General features: G+C 35.4%; 1 protein-coding gene across 1 annotated transcript; it reads left to right on the forward strand.

Moving 5' to 3' along the window:
* The first annotated feature begins 1,254 nt into the window (after positions 1-1,254).
* LOC306873849 (transmembrane protein 8B-like) lies at positions 1,255-12,954 on the forward strand. The gene is made up of 13 exons (XM_079423352.1): positions 1,255-1,434; positions 1,579-1,756; positions 3,289-3,499; positions 3,754-3,878; positions 4,713-4,975; positions 5,075-5,403; positions 7,666-7,759; positions 7,848-7,965; positions 8,101-8,240; positions 8,324-8,502; positions 8,950-9,096; positions 10,522-10,638; positions 10,813-12,954. Exons 1-13 carry the CDS (start codon positions 1,374-1,376, stop codon positions 11,104-11,106), a joined length of 2,256 nt encoding a protein of 751 aa, XP_079279478.1. The 5' UTR covers positions 1,255-1,373; the 3' UTR covers positions 11,107-12,954.
* The last annotated feature ends 499 nt before the right edge of the window (positions 12,955-13,453 follow it).

A 13,453-nucleotide genomic window follows, 5' to 3' on the forward strand; every position in this document is an offset into this window, starting at 1 on the left:
CTCATTTATTAGATTTTGCACTGTTGTGTTGAAGATGGATGAGGCTGAATTCAAAGCACTGACAGACTTTAAAAGATTTGGAAAGATACCTCAGGGTCTTTCCAGACAAGACAAATTTATATTTCTAAGAAGGGCTAAAAGCTTAATTTTTTAAAGTAATGTAAAATGTACACCTAGTGGCTTCACTGGTTGTTTATAATGATTTTTATACTTTTTAGATGAAGCTTTGAATAAAAAAAGAAGGGACTTTGGCAAAAGTGGTCAGCATGAAAAAAAATGCCCAAGAAATTTTTGAAGAGCTCCACAGCAGCCCAATAGGTGCTCACTGGCATTAAAAAACCCTGGATGCCATAAACAAGCGCTTTTATTGGCCTGGTATGTCTGTGGACATAAAAAAATGGGTGAGTTTAATATGTGAATCCTTCGTCATGTTTTTATTCAAGATTCAAGATTTTTATTCGTCACATACACAATTATACAGAGTATAACCAGCAGTAAAATGTAAGTTTCATACATCTATTATTGCCATCAAAAATATTTTAGGTCAAACACTGTGCTGCTTGTTAAAAAAGACAAGTGCTTCTCTGAAGAACCCAACAGAATATACCCCTATCGTGGTAATTCATGTTTTTATGAAAAACACAAGGAATATTTTTGTTACAGCTGTTTTATATGGTAAACATGAATGTTTATTAGGTGACACAGCATTGGGATATTGTGGGGATGGATTTAGTGGGAAAGCTTACACCAACGAAAGAAGGCTACCTACCAGAATATCAGTGTGATGGTAGATTACTTCACAAAGTGGTGTGAGGCTTTCTCACTGAAAACCAAAAGTGCAGGAGGTAACAGCCTGCATAGTAGGCCCTGCAGTTTGGTGCCCCTAAAAGACTCCTAACAGATCAAGGCACTGTATTTGTATATACATTTTACTTGTCCGGGATGATTTGTCATTATAACACATGTTAATGGCATATCCTAATGACAGGCAGGCAAATCAATTACTGTAATCATGAAATCAAACATGACATATACAATCTACAAACTATTGTGCTCATATGAACAAAACTTCAAAAGCTAAAAGAAAAAAAAAGAAAAGAAAAAAGATCACTGTAGATCGCCACTGACACTGAAACATAATTACATTACGTCAAACTTTCTGTGCTGTGATGATTCTAGAGTGCGCTGATATTTTCAGTGGCGCTTTGACGCGAAACAGGAAACTCATGAATATTCATGTTTGCTCCGCCCAACGTCACCGAAAATCTCAGACACCGAATATTTCAGAACACCGGAAGTAACGTGTAACAACAGTACCTTAGACATTTGAAGAACACTACAATGGGCTGACTGAGGACAATATAGACTGCATTATGGATAAATATTTAGCACCGTGCCTTCTACTGTATGTTATCGCTGGCTGTTTTGCTGAAGGTGAGTTTTAGATAGCCTATCATAGATATATTTGCAGTTTTTCGCTCTTACCCAAATGTCACAGAAATATGAAACATATAACTACAAGTTTAAAGCGAATGAAAGGATCTCGCTTATTGTGATTGTTTACATCTGCCCCCCCAGACCTCACTTACCTGAACGGGTTCTACTCTAAAACACCTCAGAGGTTGTCCAAGTACGGCTGGTTCGGTAATGTTCGGCTCCATCGCTTCAGAGTACCGGAAGATGCGGTGCTCGCGCGGTGGCTGCTCACCGTCTCACGGGGATCCGGACTGAACTGTGGCAACCAAAACATCACTGTGTATGTATGGTGAAATTATGAATACTGCTGAATAATCCATGAATTTGAAGTGCTTTCAGTATTGAAATAATCTTTTGAAAGCTTTCCCACGATAACAATGTCATCATGCTTCTAGGTAAAAGTTTGGGCAAATTTAATGGAGAACTTGCTATTATGCAACACTGTGATGAAATGTGATCAAATCCTGAAAACCTCTTTGAAGGAGATTTACAGGGTTTTATAGTTGTAATAATAGCTGTAGTTGCTATGGTATTTTGGCAGGAATTATGTTACTGTGGAAACCCATTTGAAAATATGTCCAATATCAAGTGTGGGTTTTAATGTTTCTGATGGAATAGCATGCAATTAAAATATACCCTTTCTATTTACTAAATGCATGTTATAGATCTTATTGTGAAGAATACGTTTCATTTTTTAAAAATGTTTTGAACCAGACATTTGTGACCCTGGACCACAAAACCAGTCTTAAGTGTCAATTTTTTCGAAATTGAGATTTATACATTATTTGAAAGCTGAATAAATAAGCTTGGTATGTTATGATAGGACAATAGTTGGCTGAGATACAACTATTTGAAAAAGGAATCTGAGGGTGCAAAAAAATCTAAATATTGAGAAAATTGCCTTTAAAGTTGTCCAAATGAAGTTCTAAGCAATGCATATTACTAATCAAAAATTATGTTTTGGTATATTTACGGTAAGAAATTTACAAAATATCTAAATGGATCTTTACTTAATATCCTAATGATTTTTGGCATAAAAGAAAAATCAATAATTTTGACCCATGCAATATATTTTTGGCCATTGCTACAAATATACCCCAGCAACTTAAGACTGGTTTTGTGGTCCAGTGTCACATTTTGTCATCCGCTTGAGCCTCGTCCCTACAAGATTGCATTCATCTGCGTCCATTTTGAGTGCAACATCAAAATCCAATCAGACACAGATACACAGAACCAAGTCCTCGCCCTACATTACATTCCTTTTTCCATCTGTTACCGTTTCATTGTGACTTTAATGTTTTTGTTTTCACAGGTCTTGTAATGAAAATAATTATATTTCAGAATGTGCTGATGCATCTAAGAATGATCTCCTTGGAGGTCTTTCTTAGAGATCACTTCTTGGAGACCGTATACAGAAAACAAATTCTCATGAGAGCTCTTTAATTGAGAAGCCCAAGATTACTGTGTACTGCATCAATATCAGGAGACCTGCTTAAAAATACTCGGAAACATACAAACTATTAAAGAGCACATACAGATGTCAAATCATTTCATGTATATACTAATATACTCCTAAAAGACGACAAAATACATTTTTAGCAGCTAAAATGCACCAAGAAATTAAGGAAAATTGTTTATCAAACCATTTCATGGGGTCTTTAACCCTAAGTTGCACTAGAGACTCATCCTGAAAGAAGTACTGTACAGTAGAATAGTTAGTTATAAACATAGTTAAGAGCAACTAAATGACAAAGTAGTAATACGTTTTCTAATTACTTCATTTAACATTGACTATCTTTTGTAAATTAACAGGCACTTTAGGGCAGGAGCGCCCCCGGTCATCAACCCCATAGAAACAGCCTTTCCAAACTCCACATCAGTGTCTCTTGCTCACAATTTGACGCTGACCATTCCCAGTGGACAGAGCGGCAATGTGACACTGTTCAATGTGACCCGTCCCAAACCTGGAGACTGGTTCCTTGCTGCTCACCTGCCCAAGGATGAAGGGAAGATAGAGCAGCAGGTATGTGCATATATATATTTTGTAGGATTACCTATATAAATGTGACAACTTTCTAGATCAATACATTAGCTTGTATTTAGTTAAAAATGCCAAAAAAAACCAGTAATATTGTGAAATATTATTACAATTTAAAATAACTAATTTTCTACTTTAATATATTTTAAAATGTAATTTATTCCTGGGATGCAAAACTGAATTCTTTTTTGAAGAACAGTAGAAGTAAATGTGTGATTGTTTGTTGCTTTCTGTTTTAGGGACTGCCGTCTTGCTCATACCTATTTCAGGCACAGCTATTTTTAAGGAGAGCTGCTGACCTGCCAATCCTGCAGCACAACATTCCACTCGATCAAACACTAACTACAACTCCAGCACTGTTTAAGTATGATCTATGTTCATGTGTTTGTATTAAGTAGAACATGTTGTTTGTTAGATATATAAACTACCAGCCTGCATTTATTTGATTGATAATACAGCAAAAGCGGTAATATTGTGAAATATTTTTACGGTTAAAAAAAGATTTTATTATATAATTTATTCCTGTGATCAAAGCTAAATTTTCAGTATCATTACTCCAGTCAATGTCACATGATCCTTCTGAAATAATTCTAATATGCTGATTTTTATCTGAAATAAAAAGCTTCTGTAACATTATGCACTATTCCATTCAAAAGCTTGGAGTCAGTAAAAATGTTTTGCGGGGAAAGAAATTCTAGAAATTAATACTTTTATTTAGCAAGGATGCTTTAAATTGATCAAACGTGATGATAAAGACATTTATAATGTTACAAAAGATTTCTATTTCAGATAAATACCGCTCTTCTGTTCATCAAAATAACCTGAAAAAATTCTACTCTGCTGTTTTCAACATAATAATAATAAATGTTTTTTGAGCAGCAAATCAGAATATTAGAATGATTTCTGAAGAATCATGTGAGCTTTGAAATTAAAGGAATAAATTACATTTTAAAATATATTCAAATAGAAAAGAGTCGCTTTAAATAGCAAAACTATTTCAAAATGTTATTGTTTTTGCTGTACTTTTGATCAAATAAATGCAGGCTTGGTGAACAGAAGAGACTTCTTTTAAAAAATATTTAAAATCTTACTGTTCAAAAACTTTTGACTGGTAGTGTATACTGTATATGTATAAGTATGTATGTATGCAAACAAAGTTTCTGTTTTTGTTGAAATCTTTTGTACCTTTTCTGTTTAGGGTCTTTGTTCCAGAGTTCTCCTCCAGGTTGGATGTTTTCATTTTGAACTGTTCTGTAAAGCTGGGAAATGATTGTGGGCTGTCAATCACTGTAGGCTCCAGCACTTTGAGGCCGGGCTCAGAGGTGAAACAGAACTGTTCAGGGTTAGAGAGCTGCTCCACATCAGTCCTCATTCCCCCGTGGAACAGCTGGTTGCTGGTTACGGTTGAGACTAGTCAACCAAACACCACCATACCTTTCAGCATCTCTGCCAATGTCACAGGTTTGTTTTGATTAATCTATCACTTTAATTTCATTTATGTTGCCAGTTTCTGCTTGATTTTTAAATGTATTTCCCTCCTCTTTCACTTCATACACACAGTGGGATGTAAACCTTTGAGCGTCTCTTCAGATTTCAACACATCAGCCTTCATTCGTACCATCATTGCTCCCCAAAGCAACAGCTCAGGTGGCCTCAGTAACACATCTGTTTCCATGAGAGACCAACCGGGCCTCCGTACTAACAGCACTGAGCCAGTGTGCATGAGAAGCCCTTCAGTGTTCAGAGATGAACAGGATGTGCTTTCACTACGCTTCATCGTTTCCAGCAGCAACCTAACCGTGACCTCAGACCTTCCCACTGTGCTCACACTTGAGCACTCTCCTGGTGACAGTGGCGGCACGTTTGTTGTACAGCTCCACTTGAACACTGTAAGAACATAATTTAATATAATATATTAATATTATATAATATTGTTAGTGAGATTTTAGAATGATTTTGAAAGAAGACTTTTGTGCTCACCAAGGCAGCATTTATTCAGTAAAATATAAACTAAATACATTAAAATTGTGAAATATTATTACAATTTAAAATAACTTTTCTATTTCTAACAGTCTTCAATTTTAGAAATCATTCAAATATGCTGATTTGGTGTTCAATAAACATTTCTTATTGTTATCAATTTTGAAAACTGTTTAACTGTTGGGTTGATTTAATATTTTAGTGGAAACCATGATAAATAGAAAACTTTAAAAGAACAGCATTTTTTTGAAAGAAGACTTTAACCATTATAAATTTCTTTACTCTCAATTTTGATCAGTGTATCAAATTGCTAAATTTGATACAGGTGCATCTCAAAAATCTAATTTTTTTGTAACTAATTTCAATTTTTGTAACTAATTTATTTTCTAGATTCATTACATGTAAAGTAAAACATTTCAAAAGTTTTTTATTTTTTTTATTTTGATGATTAGACCTTACAGCTCATGAAAGTCAAAAGTCCAGTATCTCAATTTTAGAATATTTCCTAAGATCAATCAAAAAAAGAAAAATAATTTCACCTTTTATTTCAAGGTATTCACATCTGGATCTTATAAACACAACTTGTTTGAACCCACCCATTGCTTATGTGACCAAAAGTATTGGAACAGATTGACTTAAACTAGATTAAAGTGAATAAGACTTAATATTTAGTTGCAAATCCTTTTCTTGCAATAACTGCATCAAGCCTGTGACCCATTGACCTCACCAAACTTTTGCATTCTTCTTTTGTGATGCTTTTCCAGGCTTTCACTGCAACCTCTTTTAGTTTTGGTAGGTTACTCCCTTGGCCAGTCTAAAACCTTCCACTTCTTGCCCCTGATGAACTCCTTTGTTGCTTTGGCACTATGTTTTGGGTCATTATCTTGCTGCATGATGAAGGATCTCCCAGTCAGTTTGGTTGCATCTTTCTGTAAATTGTCAGACAAAATGTTTCTGTAGACTTCTGAGTTCATTTTGCTGCTGCCATCATGTGTTACACCATCAATGAAGATTAATGAGCCCGTCCCAGAAGAAGCCATGAAAACCCAAACCATGACATGACCTCCACTGGGTTTCAGATGAGCTTGTATGTTTGGGATCATGAGCAGATCCTTTTTTTCTCTAAGCTCTAGCTTTTCCATAACTTTGGTAAAGATTAATCTTTGTCTCATCAGTCCATAAAATTGAATTTTCGAGGGTCGTCTCCTATTCGCCTTGCTAATAATGAGTGGTTTGCATCTTCTGGTGTAGCCTCTGTACTTTTGTTCATGAAGTCTTCTGCGAACAGTAGATTGTGATACCTTCACTCCTGCCCTCTGAAGGTTGTTGCTGATGTCACTAACAGTTGTTTTAGGGTCTTTCTTTACAGCTGTCACAATGTTTCTGTCGTCAACTGCTGATGTTTTCCTTGGTCTACCCATTTGAGGTGTGTTACTTAGTACACCAGTGGTTTCTTTCTTCCTCAGGAGATTCCAAATGGTTGTACTGGCTATTGCCAGTGTTTGTGCAATGGCTCTCATTGATTTTTCATCTTCTCTCAGCTTCACAATTGCTTGTTTTTCACCCATAGACAGCTCTCGGTTTTTCATGTTGGTTACACGTCTAACTATAAATGCAGTCTGCACAGGCAAAAACCCAAATCTGAAACTGAGTGCAGACATTCAGTGCTATTTATTGTTTGAATAATCAATGTAATAGGACACACCAGGGCAACAAAACACACCTGTCAGTCACATGTTCCAATACTTTTGGTAACATGAGCAATGGGTGGGTTCAAACAAAAGGTGCTGTCCTCCAAGTTGTGTATCAGATCCAGATGACAATACCTGTAAATAAAAGCTGAAATGTTGATCTCTTGTCTCATATTCATATTTTGATGTCAAACCCAAATGTTTTCAGTCTACAGCAAAAATAAAGGGTTTGGCCTCATTGTTCCAATATTTTTGGTATTGGTATTTTCTTATATATATATATCACAGCCTCTTGTGACTTATTTTATTTGAGCACAGCATATTCACCTCAACCACTTTCATATCAATAATGAATTGTAACCCAGTTATCCTAGTAACTTCATATTATACTAGGTATATATGTGTATCAGTGTATTTTTTTATTCATATTGTGTTGCAATATGGATTTAAAAAAGATTTATTCTTGTGTTTGTGGCATAGAGTTCTGTGGTTGGTGGATTTGCTCATGTGAAAGCATGTCTCACACGTTCTGCTCCTGTACTTCATGTCAACCGCAGCCAGACTTGTGCTACAGGTTAGTCACACAAAAATTTGTGCAATGCATGCTTACTATTGTCCTGCATGTCAGATTTGAAGCTCTCTGCATATATGTGTGCATGTAGGGCTTATGCAGGGCTATTCTCTGAGCGTGAGCAGCAATGAATCACAGGCACTGTTGAGGATTCCGTTTCCAGACGCAGCAGTGTGGTACCTCAGCCTCCAGACTGTGTGCAATGACAGGTCAGTTGTGCAAATTCAGTGCAGAACTAGCACACACAGTAAGATAGACCTGTCCTATACATTTATAATGTATGACTACTACAGACATTCATAAAGCACCTGAGCATTATTTATGCTCCTGTGTTGTCCTTCCAGTGTCGACTGCAGGAACGCATCCGCTATAGTGAGTGCGTCTGTGAGTGTGAGTGCGTGCATTGATGACTGTGGACCGTATGGAGAGTGCAGACTGCTACGCACGTACAGCTACCTCTATGGCGCATGTGTGTGCAAAGCAGGTAAACAAACACACATGCAAACAACTGTCCATAAATCATTAATAATTAAAGCTACTGAGTTTGTTACTGTTTGCTGTTGACAGGTTGGCAGGGATGGGGCTGTACGGACGGAGTGACTGCGCAGTCGTACTCTCGGCAGATGGCTGCGGCTTTGCTCCTCACCCTCAGTAACTTATTCTTCATTCCACCCATCGTTGTAGCACTTTACAGAGGCTACCACGTCGAGGCCGCCCTCTACTTCTTTACCATGTTTTTCTCCACGGTGTGTTTTTATGTTATAATTCTATCTGTCTGTATCTGTCTGTCTATGTCTATCTGTCTGTCTGTCTATTTGTCTGTATTTGTCTGTCTGTCTGTCTGTCTGTCTGTCTGTCTGTTTGTTTGTGTGTTCACCACAACCACTGTGTTATCAATAATGAATTGTGACCCAGTTATCCTAGTAACTTTATATTATACAAGGTATATTGTATTTCTATTAGTGTATTTTTTTTATTCATATTGTGTTGTAATATAGAGTTAAAAAATATTCTTGTGTTTGTGGCATAGAATTCTCTGGTTGGTGGATTTGCCTGTGTCAAAACATGTCTCACACATTCGTCTGTCTGTCTGTCTGTCTGTCTGTCTCACACATTCTGAGTCTGTCTGTCAGTCAGTCAGTTTATAATACACATTGCATATTTTGTAGTCATAAATAGTGTGTCTTTTACAGTTTTATCATGCTTGTGACCAGCCCGGTGTGACTGTGATGTGCATCATGGACTACGACACTCTCCAGTTCTGTGATTTCTTGGGTTCTGTTGTGTCGGTGTGGGTGACCATTGTGTGCATGGCACGGCTCCAGGATCCAGTAAAATATGTAAGTACTATATTGTGTATATTTTTATTTTAATCAATAATGGCCATTATTGTTGTTAATAATGTGCACATCTCCCATGGAAGCATTAAGCAGCATAAATGTATTCAACTGTTATAATAATAAATGTTTCTTGAACACTAAATCAGCATGTACAATGATTTCTAAATGATCATGTGACACAAAATAATAGCTGCTGAAAATTCAGATTTTCAACTATTTTAACAATATTACAGTTATTGTTACAGTTTGTACTGTATTTTTATTTATATAAATTCAGCCTTGGTGAGCATGAGACATCTTTCAAACACACATACACAAAATCGTACTTCCCCCAAACTTATATAATTATATAAGTTAATTAAATTCTGATTTAAAAGTTAAGTTTCTAAATGAATGAATGAATAAAAAATAAACACATACATACAAATATGTAAGTACTATATTGTGTATATTTTCATTTTAATCAATAATGGCCATTATTGTTGTAAATAATGTGCACATCTCCCATGGAGTCATGGTAGATGTGTTGGAGCCTTGTCATTGGTGGAAGGGGTTACACAGCATCTCTAAAATCTAAAGATTGAAGATTGATTTTTTTAAATTGGTTTTATGTCTGTTTTTGTTCAAGTGTGAAAATTTTAATTACAACCTACCAGCAGAAAGCTGCAGGGTGGAACTGAATGTTGCCATTAAATTGTACCCTTGTGCTGCCATGTACATTCACGAAAGTGTCAAATATCTGTTATCACCTTGTAAACTGCAATGGAACTATTGTGGAGTGGGCCTTAAATAGCATGGCATGTTTAACTAGACCTACCTGTTCTTTAAAGGAAATGTTGTGATAGTGAATACCAGGTATTGTTACTTTGAAACAATACAAACCATAAGCCAGTAAAACATTTTTATTTACTGGTATTATGTATAAATTTACAATCTTATTATTATGCCTATAAATTAGAAGAATGAGTTAAATGATCAATAAACATAACATTTTATATTAAACTTTAAATAGTTTTTCCACCTTTTAGTCAAGGATTCTTGCATTAAAATTGTAAGTTTGCCTAGTCAATTTTCAATTTCTCTTCACCTTTAGAATGAAATATTACACTTGAGTAAACGCCCCCAAACTATTAAGTGTTTCTATAATGAGTAGAATGTGGGCCATCTATTGTTAATGTTCTCATGCTTCTGATGTCAGATTTCAATCCGTTTCTACAGATTAGTTTCAGTAGATTGTAAAGAAAGTTTTAGGTTCTAAAACAGTTTACATGTTACAATGAAATTTTTTTATTTATTTTTTAAACAATTAAATGTTGATTTACGATATGACCCCTTTGCATGTATATGCTAAACACTTTGAGTAATTATTTATTTAAAATATGTTGCATGTCAGTTTTAATACCTCATATTGTTTTTACATTGCAGCTATTGTTCATGGTGGGCACTCTCATCATTTCTATGGCAATGCAGTTGGACCGCAGGGGGCTATGGAACCTTTTAGGTCCTGTCCTGTTTGCTGTGGTCATTATGGTCACTTCCTGGGTGAGTTTGACTTTTCCATTACTCCAAAACATTATATATTCTTAGATTGTTTTTTGATATTGTGACTGACTAATGATAGGAATTTAATTTATTTTTATTTACAGTAAACAGTATATTTCCGTGTAATGATGAGCAGTGCTGAAATATTTCCTGTCCTGTTTACTTGTGTTACAGGTTTATCGAGGAGTGAAACGGCATCAATGCTACCCTCCGTTGTGGCGCCGCTGGGTGTTGTTCCTGCTTCCGGGCATCGTGTCTGCATTGATTGGAGTGTGCGTGTACGTCTTCGCTCAGACCGACAGCAACTACTACTACACTCATTCCATTTGGCATGTCATGGTGGCCACGAGCGTGGTCTTCCTCTTACCACCCCGTGAAAAACACATTCCCCCCTGGGGCTGGACCAACAAAATCTGTAGCTACAGGAGATGTAAAAATGAGAAAGTAGATTTTTACACTGTCACCTAAATACACTGCTATTGAAATTTGCACAAACTGGATTTTCATGTGCATTTTAACAGTTTTACAAACATTAGTGGTTAGCTTTAAGAAACACATCAAGCTTTATCTGAAAGATTCTCCTCTGCAGTCGCCAGTACGACTGTACACACACTAATAACTACTTAAAGGAATAGTTTACCCAAAAAGGTAAAAACCCTTTTGTTACCCAAAATTTTTTACTGTCATTCTAAACCCATAAACCTAATCAATGGAACACAACAGGAGATTCTTGACAATTCATAGCGACCAGATCAATCAAGTGAATAACAAACTTATACTTTTCCCACACAAGGCTGTTGTACGACTGCAGAAAGCTTGGAATATAGTGCATTAGTCATGTAGACTACATTTATGGTGCTTTTTGAATGACATGAGTAAATAATGCCATCATTTAAATTTTTGAATGAACTATTCCTTTAAACAGTATACTTTTACACTTTTTAACTTTTCAAATGAGTGATTTCACAGAGAACAACAGCAATGTCAATAATTTAAGAATGAAAATGAACAAAAGGCAACTTAGTGAATGTCATTTGGCCCAGTTTACTCCATGAAGCACTTTTGTGAGTTCGAAGAATCAATTTATCAGTTTGTCAAGTTCTTTGTAGACAAATATCTTTTTTTTTGAGAAAAAAACTACAGAATTCTTAGTATATTCAGCACTTTTTTCAGTTGTTTTTTTAATGAGTAGAACCACATTGAATCTGCACCCACAGAACTGGGATTGTTTCTGCAGAAATAATTTTTTTAAATAACACATTTAACTGTAGTTAAATACTTTTAACAGATTTCTGGAGATTTTCTTTCAAAATCAGCACAGGAAATGAGAAAAAGAAATTGCAGATTCTGTCTGTACCTACTTAGGACGTTAAATCATGTTGGACATTTTCATTACCAGAGAGGACTGTTGTCTGTGTCTCTGCGCTATTGTTTGCTTACACTAGAGAGCAGGTGCAATAGTTCCTTGTTTAATGGCCAAAATTGTTTTACACTATTATTTATACCACTGTCAGGAATGTACAAGAAATTACCTCCCTTCTTCCACCCTAAAAGCCTTGGAATGTTTCTTGAGATGTTGCTCTTACGTTTCCGAGGGGAACAACTTCTTAAACTTGCTTAAAATTGCGTTTGCTTGAGCCAGTATGTGAAATGATGCTTGTATGCCAGTATGAATGGTGTCTAATGTATGATGACCTGATGTATTTAAGATGAACTTCTGTATTGGTCAAGGCTTTACATAGATATGCATTATACTGTACTTGTGAACCCTCAGGCCAGTTTAAACTTGAAGAGGCATCTGTGGACGTTCTTTTAAGATTTACATTTACATAGCAGCTGTCCTTTAAAGATCAAATGTATGTAAATCAGTGTCGCGGTTTTCAATTTAACGTGATTCATCTCTTGTTTTTCCAGAGGTTAAGCAGGGTTGGAATATTATACGGATGTTTTACAATGTTTTATATTCATTTTGTATTGAAATTGATATTGAAAAGAAATATGAGCTAAACTAAGATGTACATTTATTTGTAAATCTGTGAATCTCAAAACCTTTTCTTCTTTCTTATGGGATTTAGTTTTGATTTAATATTGCTTACCATGACAATCCTTGTTCTTCTTTGTGTCCATTGGTAGGCCTTGTAAATTGCACAAATATGCACTTGTGTTTGGGGTTGAGAACGAGGCAGTGCAGTCACAGAGAATATGTTTAATGTTAAAGTTTCTTTATTGTTGGTTGTAGTCATTTTTATTTGTGCTCTTGATTCCGGTCTCCTTTTTTCTTAAAATGATCTGTAATCTATATGCCAATAAATGGAGAAATAAATAATTCTGTGATTATTTAAGACACCCCCCCCCCCCCACCCCCCCCCCCACACACACACACACACACTTTTCACAAACAGATTCATTAGAGCAAGGCTTATTATTGTAGATAACCTTTATAGTTTCTTAAATATTACCATCAAATTAGCTAATGATGTGCAATAACATTAAAAGTAAATGTAAATAATATTAAAAATAAACATACACCACCGTTCAAAAGTTTGGAGTCAGTATGTATGTATTTCTGTATTTATGTAAGCAATTTAATACAGCATATTAAATTGATTTCTGAAGGATCATGTGAAATTGGGGACTGGAATAATGATGCTGAAAATCATCACAGAAATGGATTCCATTTTAAAATATTGAACAAAAATTTTTATATTTCACAGTATTACTGTTTTTACTATATAATAATTACCAGCCTTGGTAAGCATGAGATATTTCCTTTAAAAAGTACATATTTAAATATATAAATACATATCTTGCCTTT

The sequence above is a fragment of the Barbus barbus genome (genome assembly GCF_936440315.1).
Source record: "Barbus barbus genome assembly, chromosome: 8".
Lineage (NCBI taxonomy): Eukaryota > Metazoa > Chordata > Actinopteri > Cypriniformes > Cyprinidae > Barbus > Barbus barbus.

Bases quoted from the DNA above. Each gene is read 5' to 3' on its own strand.
- LOC306873849 (XM_079423352.1), top strand. From the start codon at position 1,374: ATGGATAAATATTTAGCACCGTGCCTTCTACTGTATGTTATCGCTGGC. The intron at 1,435-1,578 runs GTGAGTTTTAGA...CTGCCCCCCCAG, and splicing joins CGCTGGCTGTTTTGCTGAAG to ACCTCACTTACCTGAACGGG. The intron at 8,241-8,323 runs GTAAACAAACAC...TGCTGTTGACAG, and splicing joins CGCATGTGTGTGCAAAGCAG to GTTGGCAGGGATGGGGCTGT.